Here is a 25557-nt window from a genome sequence, read left to right on the forward strand (position 1 = left end):
GAATGCAAATGTATATTGGAAATAAAGTTCAGAATTTTATGACCTTCCTTCATTGCATCTGCCACCCGACACCCCATGATACTTTCATGTCCTTCACCTTTTTGTGCTGTGGAGTTGGGATGCATCCTTTTGCTACTAAATTTTGGTAATTTGCCTCACCACTGTGGACACCTGTTATATGACTTTTTTTTCTTTTCTTTCACGTTTCCTCCCCTCTTAATTCCAAAAAGTGCCTTATTGGACATTAGAATTGACACTTTAATTATTATTTTTTTAAAGATTGCAGATCATTTTAATTCAAGAGCCTTGGTGCTAGTTTTATTTCAATTTTTTCCAGCATGGTTCATTTCCAGAGATCCAGCCATTTGTAGGAGTTTGCTTCCATTCGCAGGAATGGCCAAGGGGTCAGAGTCTTAATGTCTTTTTTCTATAACCTTTGCCTGGTTCGACCTGAGCAGCATTTGTTGTGGGAGTAGCAAAATAAAAAAAAAAAAAAATCAAACAATTCCCAAAGAAAGAGCTGGTAGGGTTGGTTGGGGAATGCCAGGGGTGTCTGGCAGTGTGGGGTGATGACACTAATATATATATATATTCATGAAGAGGTGAGGGAAAAAAGGTTTCCCCTCCAGCACCAGTGTGGTGGTGTGGACCCTTATTTCACCTTCCTAGGACCCTCCTCATATTCCCCCCTCCTTTTCCACGGCAGACCTGACAGAGGTTGAATGCTCTCTTCCCAGCAGAGAGACCTCCCTTGAGACAGAATACGGCAGGGGGCCACTGATGGCGCTTGTCTGTTTTGTCTTTCTAGAAAACGTCCATCTCCAACCCGGAACGCTGCTGCACCTGAGAGGCTCGAAGCTCTGAAATACCAGCGGATAAAGAAGCCCAAAAAGTCATCCAAGGGCTCCTCGAAATCCAAAAAACAAATCAGTGAGTGCGAGGAACACGAGACTCCCGGCTAATCGTCCCACCCCCCGCCCTGCCTGCCCCTTGCCACTTTGGGCCTGGCACAATACTCATTGAAGTCAATGACTTGTAATGAGAATTGATTCTGTCTCTGGGCCTAGAGAAAGTGTGCTACTCTGTCCTGTTTTTTCACCCGTTCACGGGATCTTCAGAAGTGAAAGGTTCCACCACCCACCCCACTGATATTTGCCTCCATCCCTTAAGCCAAAAGGTAGTTTGTAGCCCTTTTCACCTCCAGTTTGTATAGACCCTGAGCTGGTGTTCCCTACAGTTTTCCGGTGGATTTCTCGTTAAACTCAGCTCCTGTGTCTCTCATTTCCTTTTCCCTCCTACCCCAGTTCCTCAATAAACTCTCCTAACTCCTCCTCCTCCTCCTATTCTGCCCTCCTCTTGGTTACATCTTTATTTAAACAAAACCCTGCCTCGTTCCCAAGGATCATCCATCCTCTTGGCAATCCCATGAACATCTCACACCCTCTCTGCATAAAGCAAACCTTCCCACCCCAAAGCATTGCTTTTCTTTCCCCTGTTCTCCTACAATCACGCAACTTTTCATGTGCTAAAATAATACCTCTCTGCCTTGGTTATATTTTAAGTTGTATACTGAACTTCTTTTTCCTCCTTCTTTTTGTTGTTGGCTTAAAAAGAACAAAGAACGAAACGAAACTGCTGATTGCCTGTGCATCCCGCCATGATGCCTGTGCAAAATGCCTAACCACCCTCTTCCTCTGCCCTTGTCACCTTCCTCCTCAGATGGTTCTGCCTCCCAGGTTCAGCAACACCCTAACTCTCAGGTACTGTGGCCTGACGAAGCTGTCTGTCTCCGGAAGAAGAAGAGACATCCTCGCCAGGACCCCTTTGCCCGCCTCTCAGCACTGAAGGATGACCTCTGCCACCGGCAGGTTCCTGAGGACCAGACAGCCATTCTCAACAGTGTGGACCATGATGATTCCAGTGGGCATGCAACCTTACTTTAGAGTAGCACCAGCCAGAGAAGGGACAAGGGGGAAGCTGGGTGTGTATGTGTGGAGGGGTGGGGCAGGATAAGGGTGCAAATCTCTTGGGATCAGGCAGAATCCACAGAGAAACAGCGGGGAGAGAAGAAGCTGAAGCACAGGTGTGTGTGCACGCGTGTGTGTTTGTGGCTCATCCATACTGGAGGGTGTGGGCTTCAGTCTTGTTTTTGGGTACCAACATGGGGGGCAGGAAGTGCCTAACAAAGCAATTAATAACTTACATATGGTGCGCAATACCCTTGTGTGGTATTTGATAGGAGTAAATCCAACATGAAGCCTTTGACCATTGCAGGGTGGGGGGACCGTTTGCATCTCCCTGTAGCATTTTCAGTTGCAATGCAATCTGTTAGGATAGGCAATATCCAAAATGAGAGAGGAAGGGAGGTGGGCGGGCATGGGAGAAACATCCCTGCTTAAGCAAATCAGCTTTGTTTGGATCTCCTGCAGAGGATCAGGCAAAGGAAGAGCTCAGTGCATGGAGTTCTGTAGGAGAGGGAAATGCAGCTTCGAAGTAACCACCCTTTGTAAAAATATTCATCATAATAATCTGGTGAGCCTCAAACCTTCTTCTCTGTGCTGTGGCTTCCGTCTTATGTGTCCTGGAAGGAGGATGAGATTTTACAACTTGGTTTCCAAAATTATATATATACAGTGGGGGTTGTTTTTCTAAAAGAAAAAAAAAAGTATAGATACAGGATACAATGTATATTTATACAGTGTGTGTTTCAATTTAGGTAGAAAACACTGGGGGGGAGAGAACAAGCTTTCCTAATTTAGGGAGTGGGTTGGGAGTGATATAAGAATTACCACAGGAGTATCATGGGATGCAGTTAAGAAACCAAGATTTCAAGCTGAGGTTTATGACCCGATGGATTTTATTAATGTGGTGCAAAAATTGTAATGGAAAAATTACCAGCACACAAACACACACACACAAACACGCAAAATCTGCTTGTTTCAACTGTCACACCTTTTTGATGTCTGAATATTCTGAGTGAAAGTACAAATTACAGTTTACTTTCTTATCTGTCAAATGAAGACCTAGAATTAGAGTATGTATTGTGTTTTGCACAGTTGAATCAATGTACACGAGAACCTTCTTAATTTCCACTAAAAAGGCTGGAAGGTACCTATTTTTCCCCCAGACTAGAAAAGAAGGTGGCAGCTTGTTGAAAAATTCTGGTATTTGCATTCATCTCTCTGATCATAGATTGTTGCAAATGGTAGGTTTAGAATGGCTAATTTAAAAGTGCAAATCCTGATAATGCTAGTATCTGTTCAGTAGTATACTATGAAGAAAAAGAGTCTTCGTACAGCAAAACCTTACTATATCAGTGCCTCCATTCACATAATGTCTGCTGAAGTGAGGAAAAGCTGTTTTAACTCTGTGTGAGAGCATTACTAGGCGAGGTTCTCTGTGATTTCTTATGCTTCCAGTCCTTTCCCAGACAGTAAATCAGGTGTGGTGTTCCAATGCAGCAGAATGCGGTGGCATAGTCCTGAGGTGGTGGAATCCACAACACCACTCATGACAATAGGTTGTGGGTTCACAGCTAGGGGTGTCAGAGAATTCAGATAAAAATGGAAATGGGATAGGCAGTTGCTGATGTTTGCTTATTCATTCAATGTCTAGAACCAGAATCAGTCCACTGAAAATGATTGGTATTTGCTGCTGCTGCTGCTTTCTGTTCACATACAACATGTAATTGATTGCATCCCCTCCCTTTCCATTGGCATTGTGTTTCCATTCATTGAAATGATTGGGGTGGAATAACCTAATGGCAACGCAACTTGCATAATTAAGTTACATGATTTCAGCACCGTGGACAGCAGGGTGAATAGTGTAGCTTTGGTGGAAGTCGAACTACAGTGGAATGAAAACTTAGTTGCACGTTATGAAAAAGATGCCCTGTTCACAACCTACAAAATTAGCTGCAAATACAAAATGAGCTCAGTGCTACTTTTATTTTTACAGCCACTTGTAAAAACTGAATGAACACAGGGGCATTCAGAATAGGTATCCCTTTATGTCCGTAGCTCAGTGGCAGAGCATCTACTTTGCAATGAGCAGCTCCCAGGTTGAATTGTCCATGGCATCTCCATGGAGGCCACTGTCAGTTAGCATAGACAATACGAAGCAAGATGGACCAGGGGTCTGACTCAGTATAAGGCAGCTTCCTCTATTCCTGTGAAGTGATAAGTCCATTCCGCCATCTCAGGACAGTTCTCTCTCACAGTGCCAACAGCATTAATCATAGGAAGGAGTTTTGGAATGTGACTTCTTATCTTGTTTTGCTGAGTGCAGAACGTGTTTCAAGTAGCAACTAGTGAAACCAAATTCCACAGGCCTCTCCAGCATTGTTTGTTCATATGCACCTTGGCATCTGGCTTCACTTATACGATTTCCTTCTTTGTTTGATTCTTAAGGGTGTGTCCCATCATGCCATATTTCATTTTGCTTGTTAACACTCTAGAATAAATAATCCCACCCACTCATGCAGGTCTATATGCACTTTCTCCTCCTAGTATAGTGGGACTGGGTTATTTATTTTACTTCTAACAGTACAAATGCACACATACGCTGGCCATACCCAGGTGAATCAGTCTCCCTGGGAAGAGACAGGTGTGTTGTTTATGGGGTGGGGAGTGGGGAATGGGATGGGACACTGGGGTGGTGTTGTGAAATAGTGGGGCTCTAGGAATGTGCAATAGCCAAGTTTTGATGGTGCTATATACCAAGCCTGAACAACTTATGGCCTGCCAACCGAAACTCAGACCCTCAGCTATCTACAGTAGCCTGCTGAGTACCAGTATGGTGGTATGGTTAGGGTGGCGTACTACGACCCAAATTAAAATGGGGGGACAGATGAATCTGTCTTTCACTTCTGTGTGTCTTTACCCATTTTTTCTGTTCTGTTTCTGTATTAACAAGTCAGAGGAGTGTGAAATTGGGTGGATTGCAAAGTTCTGATCACATCAACCTAAGAGGTGTGGATAAAAGGTTGAACTCTTCAGTGATGCTCAAGGTATATCCCTACTCAGTCACTGGTGGCCTTGGGCCCCGGTCATATGCTCCCAGCCTAGCCTGCCTCACAGGGTTGTTATGAGGATAAAAACAGATGGTGCTGGGATATATATGAAGAAAGCAGGAGGTGAATTGTAATAAACCAACCCAGGTGTTCAGTTAACCTCCTTTTCTCACTGCCTGGCTGGGACTGCAGAACCAGAAGGCCAGTTGAGCACATGGCAGGCCCACAGTGAGTGGCCAGCAGGCTGGTTTGGCTTGGTAGGTCACAAGTCACCATGCAGGCTTCAGTTAAACAAAATTAGTAGACAACCTGAACAAGGGGACTACAGGACTGGGTAAATGGTTGTGGGGCTGCATGTCAATATGTATGTGTGTGTGTGGCCAGGATGCAAAGAGCTGTTCTACCTACAGACTTGTGAACACCTGGTAGAAATTTCTGCTTTTTCAGTCAATTTGATTTTGAAATGCCTCTTCCTTTTCCCCACTTGGTTTTCAGACTTGCTTGCTAGGCAACCTGGGAGCAACAAAAATAAAGGCTCACTGGATGCGCAGAAGTAATAGTAGTTCTTTGAATCCTGGCATGTGATAATAGAGTATGCCAGTGGCCTGGAAGGAGTGCCAGTCTTAGGGTACATCTGTGCTATAGACTTGTTTAAGAGTAATTCTCCCTTCCCAGGGAATACCCTCACCAGACTTCTGGGGGAAATTACGAGAACCCAGTAGTACAAAATCTATACAAATTTGTAACATAGCTTTTGCTAATGCCATTTACAGAAAAGCTTGGCTCTCTCTGGCAGAGAGGGGGTTGAAGGGGGTGGGCAGAACAGACAAGAAGCACAGCCAAAGCATGGATGGATGTTGTGAGTGTTTGTGATGCAGAACAGCCTTCTCCCACTTGGTATCCTCTGGCTGCTTGGGGAAAAGAACTAGTGGATGCCTGTTTGATTAAGGTTGGTTGCCAGTGGTGCAACAATCATAGAATCGCAGAATTGTAGAGTTTGAAGGTATCATGAGGGTTATCTAGTCCAACTCCTACAATGCAGGAATCTTTTCCCCAACATGGGGTTTAACTCATGATTCTGAGATTAAGAGTCTCATGCTCTACCGACTGAGCTATAGACTGTGACATCATCATGTGTCAATGTGAACTCTCCCTTGGGCTAGATATGATAGATGCTGTAGATTTTAACCGACTGCTGTAATTCTCAGAAGCCCTGCATTGTACTATGTTTGAAAATAGCATCTTCTCATTCCTATCTTTGTATAGTCAGGTTCAAGATGCCTTTTCTTGACTGCACAAACCCTGTGAGAGAGGAAGCTATGGACTAATGGAGCAGGTGAGTGCAAGGTGGGCTGAGCAAATCTGGATCACAGTTTCCCTTTCCTGGTTCTGTTCCAAGCCTGAGGTTACCCAGTCAGGCATGCATTCAGCTCAGCCACCTATGCCTCAGTGTCCCCCACTTATAAAGTAGGGGCTCGCCGTACTTCAAAGCACTTTGTAAAACCCTTCTGATTAAATCTGCTAATGCCAAGTATTGTTAGTAGTACAGTTCCTTCATATTAAAAAGTAACAACTTCTTCCTAAGCAGCAAGAGCAAATAACTTACTTCCAGGTTCTTCCCTGACTGATGGAGTGCTCACTGCCAAATCCTGTGTGTGCTTCACTCAGAAGTCTCACTTCCTCCAGTGGAACTTTCTTCCAAGAAAGCCTGCTTAGGATTTGCAGCCCAAGGCCTTAGTTTGTCAGGTTTACTTTGATTAAGGTGGTACTTTGTCCTTTGAGAAATTCAGGAAATGAAAACAAAGTCCCAGAATGGCCTTTGCCAACCTTGGAGCCGTGCTGGCTGGGTTTGATGGGAATTGTAGTCCAAAACATCTGGAAGCAGCACCAGGGCTGGTGAATGCTGCTCTAGAAGTACTTTGTGCACTTGTTTACAAAGGAGCTCCCCTAGATGTGCTTCCCAGGGTTCATTTGGTTCATTTGAAATATGGGCGCCGGTCGTTTTTACTGGTGTTGCTAAGTTTACAGATATTTTGAATATATGCCGCATCCTTATAACAAGTGAGACTGTTGATCTTACATAGTCCAGTATTATGACAGCAGCTCACCCCGGTCTTGGGTGGAGGTCTTTCCCTGTCCTGCCATGCAAGATATTTTCATTTGGGATGGGGAGCAGTGTGAGATCTTAAGATGTATGTGTAGGAAGAAGATGAATGGGTCCCCCCCTCCCCCACAACATTCGTTGTGCCATATATGTGAACATGCACTCCTTGTTAACGTGGGGAGAGAGGCACTTTCAGTGCAGACAAAAATGCTGGTCAATTGTGGTTTATTCGCATAGGCAAGAGGGGGCAGGGCTAGGAAATGCTTTCAGCCCCAAATGTGAAAATGCTCATCATTTTTCTTTCCCTAGAATTATTTCTGTCAAAAATGGCTTAAGATCTTAAGATGAATTCCCCATGTTTCTCCCAGTTCGAAATATACTGAGAATATTTATTGGGGGCTAGGGAAATGAGCTGTTTTCCCATGCCCACCCTCTATTCATAAACACACCACCAGCTTTAAAAATATGATAAACATGGAACCCACTCACTCTTCTTTTCTTAGGTATAAGCACTGCTGTGAGCCACTCCTTTTGCAAGCTTCCTCCATAGTAACTTCCATGCAAATTCAATGGCAGATCATGTCTGAAACTAGGCTTTCCCTTGACAAGCCCATGATGCTAAGGAAAACGTGTTGCGGCTCTTGCTCCCTGTAAGAGGAGTGTGAGAGAAACCCTTGTGGTTGTTGCTCATTATAAGAGGGGCCTGGGAAAGGAACATTCTGCTAGACTGCTTTTTGGCTTGTCTTCAGGCACACTAGACAGCCAGCTCAGCAAATCTAAGCAGGTTTGGGTCTTTTCCACGCCTGCATGCGAGACCTCTGATGCCCATGGACATTGCCTTGTGTTCTTTTGAAGGAAGGTGGGCAATAACCACAAAGCTTCCAATAAAATAGGTAGTTCTGATCAGACTCCAGAGAATCCTGCAACTGTGCTCACAGGAGGATTAGCAATTCAGTTTCTCACTCAGCCGTCTCCTGTGCCATGTTTTAAAAACTCATATTTCATGGAAGGCTAGTTGTTATGGGATGGGTAAGATCTCACTAGGCATGCACATAACTCTTTGAATTCTTACCTCTGAGTTCCAGAGGTCCCATATTGTCTCTTTCATTCCAAGAGTCTTATTTAATCCTTCCTGATGGTGCTATAGGGGGTTCTCTAACAATTCCAATAAATCAGCTGCTATAGGCACAACTGATATTTTAGTGTGTTTTGGCCAACCAAGGCCTGGACTAGTTTTACCAATAAAGGACATGGGAGAAAAGACTGAGACTGTTACTCCAGCTAACTGGTGTTGGTGCTAATTTTTGTGGGGTTTTATTTTTATTTTTAAGGAGTGTTTCTTTACTTGCTTCTATCCCCAGTCTCAACAGTGAGGGGTGAGTAGCTGATTTTCAAGAGACTTTCCTTCATGTTCTTAGGGGCATTGAAAACATTTAGTTCCGTAAGAGGGTGTGTGGTTTCCTTCCATGATAAAATATATTTATGTGAATATGTGTGTGCTTAATTGTATGGACTTTAAAAATAATAATACTCATTTGCCTGGCACTATTCAAGCTAGACAAAAACAGCCTGAGTAAGCCTCCATTGAACCCCAAAGAGCTTACTCTTGAGGAAGTATGTGTAGGGACTGCAGCTGGATTGCAGAAGGGCAAGACTGGTAGTTTCAGAACTGTCCAGATCATGATTCTGGGAGGTGTGTTTATTTCTAGTGAAAAATTGTGTGCACTTAATTGTTAATAATTCTTCCTCATTTTGCGGTCCTTTTAGAACAACCTTTCATAAACTTCTTCAGAGAAGTCTCCTTGGAATCTCTGAGAACCCAGGATTTTTTATTCCTATGTTATGCTAGGTATTTCTCCTTTATCCCATTCTTTCCCCCAAAAAACAGTTTTTGTTGTCAAGGTCAGGATTTGTGTTCGTTGTTTTAATTTTGTAGATCTGTGCTTGTTTTGTTCTTTTAATTATTGTGAGGAACTCTGAGATATATTGTGCTGTTATTTCCTTAGTAATTACTCTTTATGGTATTTGTTTCCTAAATTTCCTGTGAGTCCCAGGGGATATAGCAAAAATACATTGTGAAAAAATATGAGACACCGGCAGCAAGAATGTCTTTCGCTGTGGTATAAAAAGGCTTCTATCCCCCCCCCCCCCCTTTGAGAATGTAAATGAAACACACTGATATTATCACTTCCCTTTCATTAAGTATTTGTACCATTAATATGGCCTATACATCTTGTGACACATCAGTCCAAAAACATGTATAGTGATAACCCACAAGCGGTTCTATAAACGCCTAAAACCCTCCCTCCCTCCCTCCCTCCCTCCCTCCCTCCCTTCCTTCCTTCCTTCCTTCCTTCCTTCCTTCCTTCCTTCCTCCCTTCCTTCCCAGAAATGCATTGTGGGTGTGTAGACTTGTCAGAATGGGATGCAATTGCTTTGGTGGACTGCACAGGCTTAGAGCAAGACTTTTCATGTCAGTATTTATTGAAGTGATTATGGGAAGGCTGTTTTGTATGTTCTGAACTCTGCTAGATTTTGACAAGCTACTCATTCCGAGTGACAGGATGGTCAAAGGGATTGTGGACTTTGCAGGATGGAATGGTATAGCACTGTACTTTGCTGCAGATAGTATGCAAGTTGTGTTTCCAGAGAGAAAAACAACTGAGGAAGGGAAAGTTGATATTATTATTTTTTTTAAATCTAATTATTAGTTTTAAAAAAATAGTTCAGTCAGTAACACATGCTTTCTAATAGCAGTTCTATCATCACTAGAACTAAAAAGGAAAGGAAAGGAAAAAGAAAATGGCATAGAAGCTTCCCTTGTGCTGTGAATATTAATAATGAAAATAGGATGATAATTTATTCACACCACCTTCCCTTGAAAGTCATCCAAAGTAGAGGTGCAGATCAAAAGTTGTCCAGGACTTTTTGGCAGAATAAAGTGGTGTTGGCTTCCTGCCTCCACCATCACCCTGCCATAAAAACATAATTAAGAGGTGCCCTTCTGGATCAGATGAAACACCCATCTATTCCTGTTTCCCACAGAGGTCAAACAGACTCCAGAAAGGCAGGGCTTTAAAAAAGGACCGTTCCCCACAGTTTATCCCCAGCATCCGTATTCAATGAATTGAAAGGTTCCACTCAGCTGTTGTGGTCAATGGTCTCTGATGGACATTGTCTAAACCCCTTTTAATAAAGCCATTGCTATACCCTGTGGAGCAGACAGGCTTGCACTATTCCCTTTTGTTTTAGTCACTGTACTTGGGACACCCTCCAAGCACCCTGAATAGTGTGTTTAAATCCTGGGCATGGTGCCAGAACATTGCAGTTTACCCTCCGTAGAGACCCTCCGGCACCAGGCTCCAACACAGAACTTGGCAGTGTTGATCTTACCTTGATTTCTTTGTTTTAATTAAAGAAGGAGGAATGTATATCAGAACTTAGCGATATATACAGAGGAACTATAGGAGAAGCAGTTAGACGTATTTGCAGGAAACTAGTATATTTGCATGTAGAACTAACATTTGGTGTTAAAGGCTTGGTAGAGGGTGGGGTGGGGAGAAGGCAGTATGGGGGTGGGATGTGGGGCAGGTGGGCAGGTGGAAATAGACTCCAGACTGGATTTTGGGGTAGAGGTGTGTGGCAGTTTCTCCTCTGGCCTCTGTGCACTACAAGGATGCAGTTCTTCATCTGCACAGGGTCTGATGATAATAAGAATAATGATCGTACTTAATCATTGCACTTCATTGACACTACTACATTATGGAGTGAAAAAAGGGATACTGAAAATATTTCAAATGTCTGGTATGTACATGAAGTTCATCATGGTTCAGCTGTGGCTGTATTTTGTAGGGAAGTGCCCCTTTTGGAAAGGTTTTGAGCCCATTGGATTAGTCTACTGAATCAGGATGGAGAAACAGTTTCTGGAAGGCTTCTGCAAAACCTGTGTAACTGGAGATAATGGCAGGTCAAATGAATCATGATTTAGAAAGGATGCATCTTATCACACCACTGTTCTGCAAAGCACTGAGTAATTTTGCTAGTCTCACTAAATTTTTTTTTTTTGTGTGGAGACCCTCAAAATCCCTCCAATGTTATGCTTAATATTTTGCCTCAGGCAGCAACTTTACCTTCATCTTTCTTTTAAAAACAGCAACCACCAACCTTAGTTTGTCTCTAGGCAAAGACAAATAGACTCTCTGAAGCTAGTAGCATTTGTTTGTTTTTATCAGTATGTTGACTGAACTTCAGGATGCTCAATCTTCTGGTTGGAGTTTATTGACCCAAGGTGTACTCAGTCACATAGTGCCTTTTGACTTTTTCTTTTTTTTAGTTGATAGGAGGTTGTTACAAATGCATGTTTCATCAGAGTAAGCCAGTAAAATGGTGTTCATTAAATGATCATAGCAAAACAGAGTCCCAGTTAACTCCTCTTTCGTTACTTATCTGAGATGGGAGGTGGGGAAAACTGACTTGGATCCTGTGATGAATGACTGCAGCATTGTTTTCGACTACACAACTTGCTTAGCATATCATCAAGGCCTGTACACACATACAGATATGCTTTTCCACGGGACATTTGGTCAGTAGACTGTTAACAAACATTTTCTTCCTTGGCAATGCAAGAGTAACTGGTTATGTGTTTGCTGCTGTAGAAACCTGGTTCCTCCCCTCTATACACACACCTGTTATGTCCAATGTGATTGTGTGCTGTGTGGAATGCGGTGGTACAGTTGTCGTGTGACTCCTTTGGGTAGCACCAAGAAAGTTACTAGTGATGAGAACAACTTTTCCTCCTCCTGACCATAGCATTTTGTGACATATTCTGAACTATTTATATATGTAAAGAGACTATGAACATTTCCATGTTGTGTTCACAAAATGCAGGAATTAGTCTATTGTAGCCCTTTTTGAAAAAGAAAAAAAACCAGTAGCAAACACCAGCCAGGTAGACATTTGACCCTAACCCTTCCAGTTCATGAGTCTTGATTTTTAGAATTTAGTTCTTTAGATGAATTCATCACACCCCTGAAAGTGCTGGAACACACTTTTGCCCCCCCCCCCCACTTTTTAACAGGAAGAGGAGTGCAGCTGCCCCCATTACACACATACAGACCCATAAGGCTGCCCAATCCCTTTAAAATTACTTTATGTCCTTGGCAAGGGATAGCATTTGTTTATGCTTGCCCTGTGTGAACCTTAATTCAAAGGTGAATTATAATGCACCCTGATGACTTTAAAGAATTGCACACCCAAGTAATTCAGTTTCAGCAGGCTTAGACCTTGGCATGTCTTCTGGAAATGATGCCTGATATCAGGTACATCACCTGTGGTTTTTATGGCAACCTGTGTGCAGATGAGAAAGCCAAACAGGAATCGTTCTCCTTAGCTTTTATGTTACATAAATGTTTTTTTTTTTTTAATGTACCCTGTGTTTACATGGTAAATAGGGACCAGGAAAACCAGAAAGCCCATTTGTATCTATAATATCGTATTTTGGGACGATAATTCTATCACCCTGCAGAAACTGAAAACTCAACATCGTAGTCACAAAAAGCATTAATAGAATGTCAATCCATAAAGTAAACATTCACTTATGGCCAGGTTAAAAGCTGTCATCAGAGAAAACCCCCAAGTATACCCAGTTAGTTTAAAGCCATAATTTTCAGACCAAGCGGGTCCCATATTCATTTGGTCTTAGAAATTGTCTCAGTCTTCTTCAGGTGGCTGAGGAAGATACAGAAAACCCTTCATGAATGTGTGTTGCTAGTGGTGAATGGAAGACAGGAGATGAAATGCATTTGGCAGTTTTCATTGGACAGGACTGATTATTGAGACTGGATGAACTTGATGCTTGTAACTACAGTTTGGTGTGAAATCGAATGTAGTTGTTACTTCTTTTCTAAACTGATGACATTTATTGGGCTTATCATGTCATCAAGGGATCGAAATGGAGGTCAGAAAAAAGCACCCTCCATAGAGATAATTCTGAACATTCACAGCTGTATCCAGCATCAGTACCCAACTGCAGTCAATTGTTATGATTATTAATAGTCATCCTCTACAGGCTTTCAATGGGCCTGGCATTTATCCATTTTTCTCCCCCTTCCCACCACATGCATCCAGCACAGAGGTGTGCTATATAGATTATTATAGGATGTATGCAGGTGAGGCAGTTCCCATGCCCCAAATCTTGAGGACTCTTGTAGTTTTGATAATGTGCATGATATAAGAGGGCAGTAAGCAGTGAGAGGGGTGGGGTAGGGTGGGGAGGAAAAAAGATGGGGGTAAGTGGGTTGGTCCACATTCTAAGGGGTAGGGCAGGGGAATCAGGTGTTGCAAGCATGACTTATGGAAATACCATGGAAGGATATCTTTTTAAAAAAAATGAATTAAAAAATGGGGGAAATGGAGGGGGTTGGTTATGGGAACTCCCTGAACCTTCCCTGGGTCGAAAGCTTGTTAACTGGCAGTCAAAAATTGCCAGCTGTATATTTTTTGGGCAGACTTTTAAGAACGCCACATATTTGAGACTTTTGTGCAGAAGTCTTCTGTGGCTAAAATGAAGAGCACAGGTTTGGCTGGGCCAGTCTAGGTTGAAATTCTTGCCATGATGCATTGGGTGGGGGAGCTCTGGGTTGCTACAGCAACTTCTGGAAGCTTCCAGAGGTCCAGAATGGAGGATCATGCCTTGCCTCATACAAAAAACAGAAATCCCACTTGTGCATCAGAATTGACACCCCAGAGGAAGCGGCAAAGATAAGATCCAGCTCCTTTACAAACCTTTTGAATATGTGCTCTATGTGTATTCCAGAACTGCATTGTATATAAAAATTATATAAATACAAATTTGATTTCTATTTTAAGGGGGGGGGGCAATGGGAATAAATAGAAGAAAACTATTTAAAAATAGCAAGTAAATAATAACGTGTTTGAAAATTGAAAAGCTGTTAGAGGTGGAGTGAAGCTTAAAGAGCAGGAGCAAGTATTTTTTTAAAACAAAAAAAAATGTGTTTGGTGCTTAGGAATTCTACACTTCATCACTTGTCTGCATATCATAAACTATGTGGTTTGCTTTTTTTTGCTTTTTTTTGCCCCTGTGCTTTAGATTCATCCTGGGAAATATGTTTCCTTAGGATGAGTTGTTTGAGCTTTGATCAAAAGGCATCAAGATCAGAGTAGATCAATACCACAAGGTGCATCCCCTGCAGACTTGTGAAGATTATTTCCCTCTTGTTGGACATGACAGGGAAAATGAGCTGAGGTGCCAGAGTGGGCTGTCAGCCTTTCCAAGCAGTGCTCTGTGATTTTGCAGTCCCCTCTTATCCCCAGAGCTGTGTGCACTGTGATTCTGCAGATGTGCCAAGAAGCTACAGTGTAGCATTTGAGCTTCCGGAGGACTGTAGGCGTGTGTTTTAAAACACACATGCAGGGTTCTAACCCGTGCAATTGCAAAGATATGTTTTCAAGTCTGTGAGCAATAGCTGGTGAAATCTCAGAAACTGGAGGGAATCCTTTTTGAACCTAAGATTTCCAGTGGTCAGAGGGTAGGTCTGTTGTATCTTGTCCAGATTCTTCCCAATGACCAGCAGAATAATTATGCAAAATGCAAAATATTGCAAATGGGCTTGGGTTTGCATAACGTAGACGGGTTCCAGAATTCTGCTTTCCTTTTGCAAAATCACAGTCAGTGCAAAAGTTTGAAGGGCTTTTAAAAGGACACGCAGCCCTGCCTGCATATTGCAGCTTATCTTTACTGTGAAATGCATTTTAAGTTGTTGCTTCTTGTTTTGTCTTTATTTTTTTTATGCAGTCACACTAGTGTAGAAAAAAAATATGATTGGGGTGGGTAATGGGGAGGGATTGGGACATATTTCTAAGGGAGAGGGTTGGTGCAAAGAACTGGGATATATGATGCAAAGATTTTTGCCAGGCTTCTCTAGCTTGAAGTGTGTAACTTCCCTGTCAGTATTATACTTTAGACCTACTGTGTGATTCTAACCTTGTGTGCTGGCATGAAATTTGCATCTTACCAGCGACTCCTGCTCTGTAAAAGGGTAGAATCTGGTACCGCTCAACTGAGAAGCATCTTCAGTTCAAAAATGGAAATCCCAAACCAAACACAGGTGAATATAGGTGAATGTAATCAATGCGGGTTCAGGTGGGGAAAAATATAATTAGGTAGTGGCTGTTTCTAAATTGTCCTCTCAGCAGGAGTGGTTTCCTCAACACTCACAACAGCACTGTTGGAGTGTGAAAGGTATGGCCACAGGGAAATTGTATAAGGTCCCGGGGTGCACTGAAGAACCATCTAAAGGTTTTTCCAGGTGGGAGGATCACCCATCTGCTCGTTTAAAGCTGCAATACTAATCTGTTAGGTGGGATGAGGAAAGTTTCATGAGAAACCGAGGGGCAAAGGACTAATCAACAGAAGGTTTTCATCCTACTGTGCCCCTCAGGCTAATCCTGCTAGTTAGTATCTGGTCCATCAATCTGGGGTGGGGGGGTGGGGGTGGAAAGATCTAGCACAAAATTGTAGCCATTTATGGGTGTCAGGAGTGCTTACTCAGGAACCCAGAAAGCTTCAGCATTGCTGTCACTTGGCTCAGTAGGATCTCTTAGGGAAGCAGTTCCTTCACTAAATTTAGGATTTCCTAATCTTTGCTGTACATCTGTCCTTAAGGAAGTTGTATATAGGTTGGCTTCTATGCATAGGTGAGGTGGTTATGGGGAACAAAAGTAGGCTTAGAATCTGAAAAGCAAAATATGATGGGTGGCTGCTTTCAGTGGGTTTCTGTCCACTATTTATTAAGCATCTTCAAGGCACTTGACTCCTCTCAATGCTGCAGGCAGAAGCAAAGTTAACCCTTATGCTCAGTGCAAGAAGAGTCTTCCTTCAAATTTCCTAAGAGACCTTTATGTGGGATGCCTAAGTAGTAACTCTCAATAGGAGAGAGGGAATGGTGGTAGTGGGGAGAGGAAACCATCTGTCTAGGCACTATATTACCTGTAGATTAAGTGGATCTCAAAATGGGATGCCTCTGCTGGTGCTTCCAGACAACATCTCCTGTTCTGTAACTGGGCTGGCCAGAGCTGGGATTCCTGCCTTTAGTTCTTCCAGGGAGGGTGAATGCCATTAAAGAACAAAGAAGTCAAAGTGGCAATCAAAATAGCAATTGAGCGACTGGAATGGGCTGCACCAGAGGTGCAGCCACAAAACTTTCTTGAGGCTGTGACTCTTTAGCCTTTGGCAGAAGCCTAGGAGTCCTCATCTCAGTGTTCCTTTTACTGTGGGAGGCAGAGGAGCACACATTCTGTGGAATGGCCTATCTCACCCTCTCAATAGTCAGACTGAACTTTAGAGTTGAAGTGTAGGCAAGGTTGCACAGCTTCCTCTGATGCTCAGTGGTGGTTCTTGGACCAGTTCAGGAAGGTTGGTGATTCCTTCCACATGGGCAATGCCTCCAGGCAGAAGGTTTTTTTTAAGGCAAATCTTGTGGATTCAACCAGGTTCTTCAAGTGCTATCTTCTTGCTATAAAAACTTCAGAGGAAAGTTGGTGTTTATATTTACCGTAATTACAGTAGCTATTTTTGTGTCCATACAAAAGGAATACCACCACCACCAAAGACCTGGCAGGTCACCCACAGGATGTGGCTTTTTATGTGAGCACCTTTAGGCAACCCTTTATAAGCTAAAACAAGAATGTAATGTTCATGAGTAGGGGTGGGGGGGGTGGGGGGGAAAATTTGGTTTGGTTTGCATTTTAATGCGACGCTCCTTAATTTGTACTTTCTGAAGCAATTTGCAAAGTAAAATGCAGTGGTCCTTCAGAATTTGCACTTTTCCAAATTTTGTGATGCAGTTCTCCAACCGAATAATGTTTATAAAACTGTGTGTGTTAGGGGCCCAGTGTGCCTAAAGATGCATATGTTAGTGAATATGGAATCCAACCCCCCCCCCCGCAAAAACATGTTTATCCAGATATTTTCACACTAAAATGTGATGAATTTTAATGAAAACTTTTTAAAACCACAAACCGTTGTAGAATTGTGAGGAGCTGAACTCAGAGAGATTCGTCCATCCCATAATGGTGCAATGATGATTTTCTTTCATTTTCTGTTTTATTTCTCCATCACACATATGAATATAAAAGGGCAGGTGTTTTCCAGTTTCAGCCTTTGTTCAGCAGGGGTTGCAAAGATGAAAGTGGAATAAATTTGAATATGTTTTTCTTTGGGAGGAGATGGGTGTTTGTCTATTTTTAAAGGTCTTTTAGCTTCATCGGTTAGCAACAAGCAATGAGAACATCCAAAAAGAAAAGACCTTTACCCCAACCATATATATATATATATATATATATATATATATATATATATATATATATATATTGTGGGTGGGGGAGGTTCCACTTAACTGGTATAGAGTAGGACATGTGTATGTTATCTCTCCATCTTGTTCCACAATCACTCATAGGGCAAATATATATCTACGTAGTCGTAAACATCAACAAAGCACAGTTTTAGCAGTAATACTGTTAGCCCTCTGTAATGCCAAATGCAAGCCAGAGTCTTGCTGCTCACCTGATCCTGTATAGTATTTGAGGTAGCTGGAGATGCCTGACTTTCTGACACCAGGACTCCTGGTTTTCACCTGTGGTACGGACTGTTACCTCCTGACACATTTCTGGTGTGAATTCATTGGGACAAATAATTTGGGAGGTGTTGGTTTGTGTGAGATTAATCAATACATTTTAAAGAAACTTTAGCAAGAGAATGAGAACTGGGGTGGTAGAAAAAATAGCCCTGAGTGGACCACGCGGAAAATGTCTAGTTACTTGTTTAGAGGGTATAGGCAACATACACGGAGCTGGAGAGAGGAGTCGGGTGAACTGCCAGCCATCTCAAATGTTACCTTTGTTGCTCCTGACTGCTGTTCTCGTGCTCCGATAAGGCCAGCATAAGTCTGAAGAACCTCCCACTGAAGGTTGGTGGTCCTATAGGCACACTTTCCTTTCACTTGGTCTCAATGAGACCGCCGATGATTCCTGAGCCCCGTTTGTAAGATCAGTAAGACTTCCGTTTAGGACAGAGCTTGTTTTGCAGGAAGATGGTCCATTAATACTCTCCATTCCAGCTACGAAAACTTGGACCTTCCTTCCCAAGTGCATGGACTTGGCCTTCCCCAGCTGGAAGATCCTATAGAAGTGGCTTAGTAGATGAGACCTTTTTTTTCTGTAAGTAGCTTGCATCCACTTAACAGAAACGTAAGAGAGAAGCTATATCCCTGTCATAGTTTCAAAAAAGAAGAAAGCTACAATCAAAATCCTTTATCACTATCTTATATCACTCTGTGGAGACTTGGTCTCTGCAAATCTCTAATACTGTTCTACAAAAATGCCCTTGGTTTCCTCCATGTGAGATCCATGGGACTTTTCCATAAGGTGCTATTGCTTTTTTTTAAAAATTTTCCTTTCTTAAAATTTTTGAGAATTTATTTAAATCATTAAAATTGTGCTTTTTTTCCTCTTTATAGTCTTGCCTACTGAATTAAACTGACTTTAACCTTTGAAGACCATTCAACCTCGATTCCATTTCTTGAATGTTGAGTATTACGATGTATAACTCACGTTAAGGTGCTTTTTGGTGCTGTTTCAAAGGTAGCAATTGCGGTGGGTGGGGTAGAGAGTGAAGAGATTGACTTACAAATAAAACCAATAAGAGGGTACTCTCCTCCCTCCTCACTTGCTCCTTATCATTGTGTTTTTGTTCTTGGGTTTTTAAAATACTGACTAGTAGTCACTGCTACTAAAAAATAAAATACAAAAATCTGTGATGTTGATTCCTGATCGGCACACTTCAACCTGTTTAGCTGTTAGCTATGGGAGTAGTGTGTAAACAGTGTAATGGTAGGTTGGTTTAATATATATCTCTATATATATCATTCAGTACAAGCCAAGGTGGCATGTAGAGGGTTAATTTTGAACTTCAGATAACTCAGAAGGATTAAAAAAGTAGAAGAAAAAACTATTTTTCAGTATGTCTGTTTTTTCCCCTTCCTGTAAACAGTTTCAAAATAAAATCCAAGATACGATGGTGCTGTACCAAAGCCTTATGCGAGACTTATTCCGTGCGATATATAATCTCTCTGTATCTTCATTGTTGCTCTTTGCCTCCATTTTTTTTTTTTTTTTTTTGGTAAAGGCCTCTAAAATACCAGCAGAAAGGAATTTGGACTGTGAGCTGGCCTTGGGGACTTTTGCCAGCATTGCTGCCTTGCCTCTGGGGAACAAGGAGCCATTTCAGACCTCCCAAGGAAGCTTTGAGACTGGAAGCCCAAGGAACTCACGCTTCCTTCCCCCCCAAATTTCTGAGACTCACCAGAAGTTGGGAGATGCAGCTCCTGATCCTAAGTCTGGAGGATCCATATCGCCTCCCCATATCAGACGAGAGCCAGAAATGTAAGGGGCAGGAAGAACATGCCCTCCCACTTCCTCCCTTGCCTCTCCTCTTGACCATCTGAAGTAGATGAAGCAGGATGCAGGCTCAGCTTCTTGACTGCTGATGTTCCTTCTGAGGAATCCAAGCAGCCTGAATATGGAGGCAAAGGACTTCAGCCTCATCTCACCCTTTCCCAGGCCCTGAGTTTATGATGAAGGATGAAAAGGGAGCCTAACCCCCTCAACACACACACACACACATATCTCTGGGTGCTAATTAATGTTTGGCTGGAGTAGGCAAAGGACCTCTCAAGTTTCGGGCAAAAGCGCCACTTGGTTCTCTTCCTTTCTAGCGTTCCCTTTCCAAGCTGATGACTGAGCAGAGGATAATCAGAACACATGGCATGTCTGCACTACAGATATAAACCAGTTTATTGCCAGTTTTTAACTACCATGGCTCCCAGCAAAGGGACTCCAGAAAGGTGTCATTCCATCCAAAAGCTCCAAATCTCCCACAAATAATTCAGGACTCTCAGGGAAAAAAAGAGAGTTGTGGGGACCATTACTGGAAGCCTTGAGAGCTGACTTGGATTCACACTGGTTTAAATGTGTAGTGTGGACATACCGAGTTCCGAAGCTCCTAAGCTCCTTCTTCAGGAGCCTGTGGATTAATAGTTCTAACATACAAAGATTTTTATCATTATTCTGCAGGTGGCAGAAACCAGTGAAGATTTCTGAGGTTCCAGTCACTTTTTTTGGTTTAAAACCTTCCAGCGTAGATAACAATGGCAGTGTATGTCATGTGGGAAAAGGAAACATTGACCATCCCTTCTGCTGAGATTCTCTCAGTCCCTTCTGATGTTTCTGTCCTTCCTCCTATAAAGAGCTTCCCCACTTGGCTTTTAATTGGAGACAACTCCTGGCCACATCTGGTTTGGGGGCTCTTAAGCAATAAACCCGCTCCTCTCTGCCATTGGTGTTCACCCAACCCCCCAGGCATTCTGGAATGCTGTCAGTTAATGGAAACTGTAGCCCCTGCCTTAAATGTGAATGATAATATGCCCTCAACCCTTTGACCTGCTGGTATTTTATAAGCCTTGCATGTTCATTGACTTTACTTCTCCCCTCTCTCCTATATTTTATTTTATTTTATTTAAGAATGTACCCAGTAAAGGAAATTATGGCAGTGTTACAATGTTACGTAAAACTAGCCATTCTGTAGGAGAATGATGGATTTTGGAATTGATTAAAAAACAAAAACATTTAATTGCTCCACATGTAACATTACTCTGCTTCAGAAATGTTTTGTATTTTGATATAAATAAACATTTGCAAAAAATGTCCTGCTGCGTGATAGTTTTGCTTTTCTTTAAGTGTGCCTGTGTGCTTATTTCATTTACAAATCAATTCCTAGGAAGCATTTCAAAGTGATTTCACAATGCCACAAAGACATATATAAAACAATTGCACATATACAAGCAGTTAAAAGCATTGCCTATATAAAAAATATATATACATAAAAGTAATTAAAATAATTGCATGCGTAAGAATTATTTTAGATCCACTGCAGATGCTGATTGGGATAAAAATAGTCACTTAGAAGGTGTGCTGAAAGAGAAAACTCTTTAATAGGAATCATAGAATTATAGTCTAGGAAGTGACCCTAAGAGTTGGAATGGATCCCAAAGGTAATCTACTCTAACCCTCTTCAATGCATGAATCACAGCTAAATAATTCCTCACAAATGGCCACTCAAACTCTGTTTGAAAACTTCCAATGAAGGACAGTCCAGCACCTTCCGAGGTAGTACATTCCACACTCAAATAGCAATTGCTCTCAGAAAGCTCTTCCTAATGTTGAGTCAGAATCGCCTTACTTGTCCTTTGAATTCATTGCCTTGGGTCCTCCCTGCAGAAAACATTACTCCATCTTCCATGTGACAGTCCTTTAGATATTTGAAGGTGACTCTGAAATCACCACCCAGCCTTCCCTTATCCTGGCTGAACATACTCAACTCCTTGGTTGCCCTCCTCCCAGCTTGTGAACATCCTCCTTAAATGGTGGTACCCAGGACTGGACACAGAATAGAGTGGTACTATCACTTATTTTTATCAGGACACTATCCTCCTAATGATGGTGAAAAGATAGTCAAGATGCATCTGCCTGAAATACAGTGGTACCTCGCAAGACGAATGCCTCGCAAGACAAAAAACTCGCTAGACGAAAGGGTTTTTTGTTTTTTGAGCTGCTTAGCAAGACGATTTTCCCTATGGGCTTGCTTCGCAAGACGGAAACGTCTTGCAAGTTTGTTTCCTTTTTCTTAACACCGTTAATACAGTTGCGACTTGACTTCGAGGAGCAACTCATAGCACGTGGTGTGGTAGCCTTTTTTGAGGTTTTTAAAGACTTTGGTGATTTTTGAAGCTTTTCCAAAACTTTCCCGACACCGTGCTTCGCAAGACGAAAAAAACCGCAAGACGACAAAACTTAATTTCGTCTTGCGAGGCACCACTGTATAATGGGAAAGAGTTGCAAGAGGTTGGTGTCACCACACTAATGCCCCAATTTCAATATCGTATGGAATGCACCTCCTGAGTGGGTGGTGTCTGGAGGACAAGGTCTCCTACAGAGTGCAATATTCAGGGATGAGACTATATTTTAGGCATCCTGGTCCCAAGCTGTATGAAGCTTTGTACATCAGTGCCAGCTTATGGACAGCAATGTGAACTAGTGAGAATGTTGAATTTAAACCAAGGAGATGGTGTTTAAAATCCTACTCAACAGATCACTACTACTCATTGCACACAACCACGTGTGAGAGACCCCTGATGCCTTTTCTCTTTTAAAAAGGTAAGAGGTACTGCTGCAGCGAAGAAGCATTTCCAGCAGTGGAAAATCGAGGTTGATGCTTAACTCCTTCCCTGCCCATCATTTATTCCCTCACACTTGTCCACCCCCCCAAAAAACCCCCTGATCCCCTGCCCTCAAGGGTACAAATTATTTCTTTACATTTGCAAACATGTGACTACAACCCCATTGGGCGAAATGACAGGCAGTACAAGGGTAGATGAGGCTTTCCTGCATCTGTGACTTCACTGTAAATAATGCCTTGTACAGCTCCACAGCTGTGCAGTTGAGTCCCCAAATCCCTGTGTCTTTGGCCCAGGTGGCTAGTCTGGGCTTTGGAAGGCTTTGGTGATTATAATGTGAAGAAAAGCGATTCTCTTATTTCAGGCAGCAGATGCACTTCCACTGGGGAGGTTTAATGTGAGAACACAGACTCCTATCCATCTACTCTGCCTAAAATGCATGCATATCTATAGGACACCAGTGCTATAACCTCATGGATGGACCTCAGACTAGATCAGTCAATTTTGCATGTGCTTAAAAGTCTATTTCATCCTATTCCACATTAACTTTTTTAAGCAGGAAAATTCATATTAAAATATGTAGTTTATTATGTCATTTATGTCAATATGATAATTATTATCCCATGCATTTCTAAGGAGAGTCTGACTAAACATCAGGAAGAAACTTTCTGACAGTAAGAGCTGCTAGACAGTGGAACTGTCTCCCTCGTGAGGTTTGTTGGAGGTTTTTAAGCAGAGGTTGGATGGCCATCTTTCATGGATGCTTTAGCTGTGATTCCTGAATTGCAGAGGGTTGGACTAAGATGACCCTTGGTCAGTGGCGGAGCTTCACACTCCAGCATCAGGGGGCGGAGAGCAGACGGGGGCGGGGCTGACATGTGTCCTGGGGGTGTGGTACACATCCTGGGGCATGGCACGCTGCACGCAGGAGTGTGGCACCCAGCATGGGTGGGGGTGCATCCCAGATGGCACCCCACCGGGATCGCGCTGCCGGGGGTGGTATGCTCCCCCCGCACTCCTCTTCCTCCGCCAGTGCCCTTGGTGTCACTTCCATCTCTACAAGTCTATAATTCTATGTTTCTAAGAGTTCTGCAGCCTCCAGCTGCTTCTGCAACCTGAAGTTTTGTTTGTTTGTTTGCTTTCTAAAAATGGAATGGAGAAAGTGAACAGAATTTGTTTTCCTCCCTCTCTCATAACAATAGAACTTGTGGACATCTGATGAAGATGAATGTTCATCTTCAGATAAAAGAAAGTCCGCCTTCACACAGTTCATAGTTATAGAATGGAACTCGCTCCCACAGGAGGTAATGTCAGCTGCCGACTTGGATGGCTTTAGAAGAGAAGTTGACAAATTCATAGAGGTCAAAGGCTATCAATGGCTACTAGCTATGATGGCTCCATGGTCAGAGACAGCAATGCACCTGAATACCAGTTGCTGGAAAACTGGAGGGGAGAATAGTGCTCTTGCACTTGTTTCCTGCTTTCAGGTTTCCCATGGCAGGGCACCTGGTTGGCCACTGTGAGAGAACAGGATGCTGGACTAGATGGGCCATTGGCCTGATCCAGCTGGCTATTACTATTACTACTACAACTACAACTACAACTACTACTATTTTATTTTATTTTCCACCCCGTCCACCTGGCTGGGTTTCCCTAGCCACTCTGGGCGGTTTTCAACAGAACATTGAAAACAGAATAAAACTTCAAACATTAAAAACTTCCCTAAACTGAGCTGCCTTCAGATGTATTCTAAAAGTCGGATAGTTCCTTGACATCTGATGGGATGACACCACTACCGAGAAGGCCTTCTGTCTGGTTCCCTGTAACCTCACTTCTTGCAATGAGGAAACCGCTAGAAGGCCCTCGGCACTGGACCTCAGTGTCTGGGCTAACGATGGGGGTGGAGAGGCTCCTTCAGGTATACTGGGCCGAGGCCGTTTAAGGCTTTAAAGGTCAGCAACAACACTTTTCTTACATTCTGATCTGAAAAAACACCTTGGAAGGAGTAACCATTTACTGCCTTCTCTTTAGTTTTAATCAAAGTGGAGGATGTTAAGGAGTCTAGCTCCTAAGCACCTGAGATCAGTGTGCTCACATTTTCTAAAAAAATAAATCCCTTCCTATAACCTTTTAAAGACATCTTTCTGCCTGGATTTGTTTAAAAGTAAAAAGGTTTCACTTAAAACGTACAACAATGACCAGTTGTAGGCAGACTTCCCACCTTCCTGCACTTCCAGGAAAAACCAGCCTGGGACATAAGGTTTTTGAAGAATGAGCACCCAGGGAGGCTGCAGAATGCTGGAAAGATGGTTTGAAGAATGACAGTGAGGACACTTACAAACACCCCTGGGCAACCTCAAAAGTAATGTCATGAGAAATCCTACATCCACTCAGAGAGAGTGAATGAAGCTAAACATTGGAAGATTCAGGGCAGACAGACAAAAAGAAAGTACTTCTTCACACAGCATGTAGTTAAGCTATGGAATTCGCTCCCAGGACTTTGGTGGCAACTCTGCTCCAGAGACATCTCTGGGTAAGTACAGACATGTGTGTTTGTTGTACCCAGAATCCTAAATCCTAAATGGACACCAGTGTGTCTTTAGAGATTTGACCAGGCACTTTATGACTTACCCTACCACCACCACCTGACACCTACACCCACACACCTTGGAACAGACACAATCGGTCCTGAACCAATCCAATAACCTTGGTTCTGAATCAGCACTCCATGGATTCTCCAGAGATATAGCTCAGCCAGCCTTCCTCTTTGATTTGATGGAGGGAGGGGCAACTCTAGGTCAACTTCCTTCTGTCTGCATGGGGTTGTTTCCCAGAGGCGTTAAAGGGGAAGGACTGAGGCTGCAGGGCACAAAAGTTAATTTCCACACCATGCATTCAAAGTTAACTTTGCGCTTTCAATTGTATCAACACACTTCTTACACTCTGGCAGGATATGACAGGCCGTACATTGTTTTGAAAGTAACATGTATTTGTTGCTTTTCTTGAAGCAAACCCAAAACCAAAGCAATACTGCGCCATCGTCCTCACACCCCATTTAATACTGCTGCTGCTGCTGCTGCTGCTGCTGCTGCTGCTGCTGCTGCTGCTACTACTACTACTACTACATTATTTAT

General features: G+C 42.8%; 1 protein-coding gene across 2 annotated transcripts in view; it reads left to right on the plus strand.

Annotated features, from left to right (window-relative positions):
* IGSF9B (immunoglobulin superfamily member 9B) overlaps window positions 1-20894 on the plus strand; it is a 137870-nt gene extending 116976 nt beyond the window's left edge. For both annotated transcript variants that reach the window (XM_028708928.2, XM_028708929.2), the window contains exons 19-20: window positions 809-930; window positions 1720-20894. In XM_028708928.2, the coding sequence (XP_028564761.2) occupies window positions 809-930; window positions 1720-1943 (346 nt within the window). In that variant the 3' untranslated portion in view covers window positions 1944-20894. The remainder of the gene's footprint in view (window positions 1-808; window positions 931-1719) is intronic.
* Window positions 20895-25557: the final 4663 nt, after the last annotated feature.

Source organism: Podarcis muralis, chromosome 15 (assembly GCF_964188315.1).
Source record: "Podarcis muralis chromosome 15, rPodMur119.hap1.1, whole genome shotgun sequence".
Lineage (NCBI taxonomy): Eukaryota > Metazoa > Chordata > Lepidosauria > Squamata > Lacertidae > Podarcis > Podarcis muralis.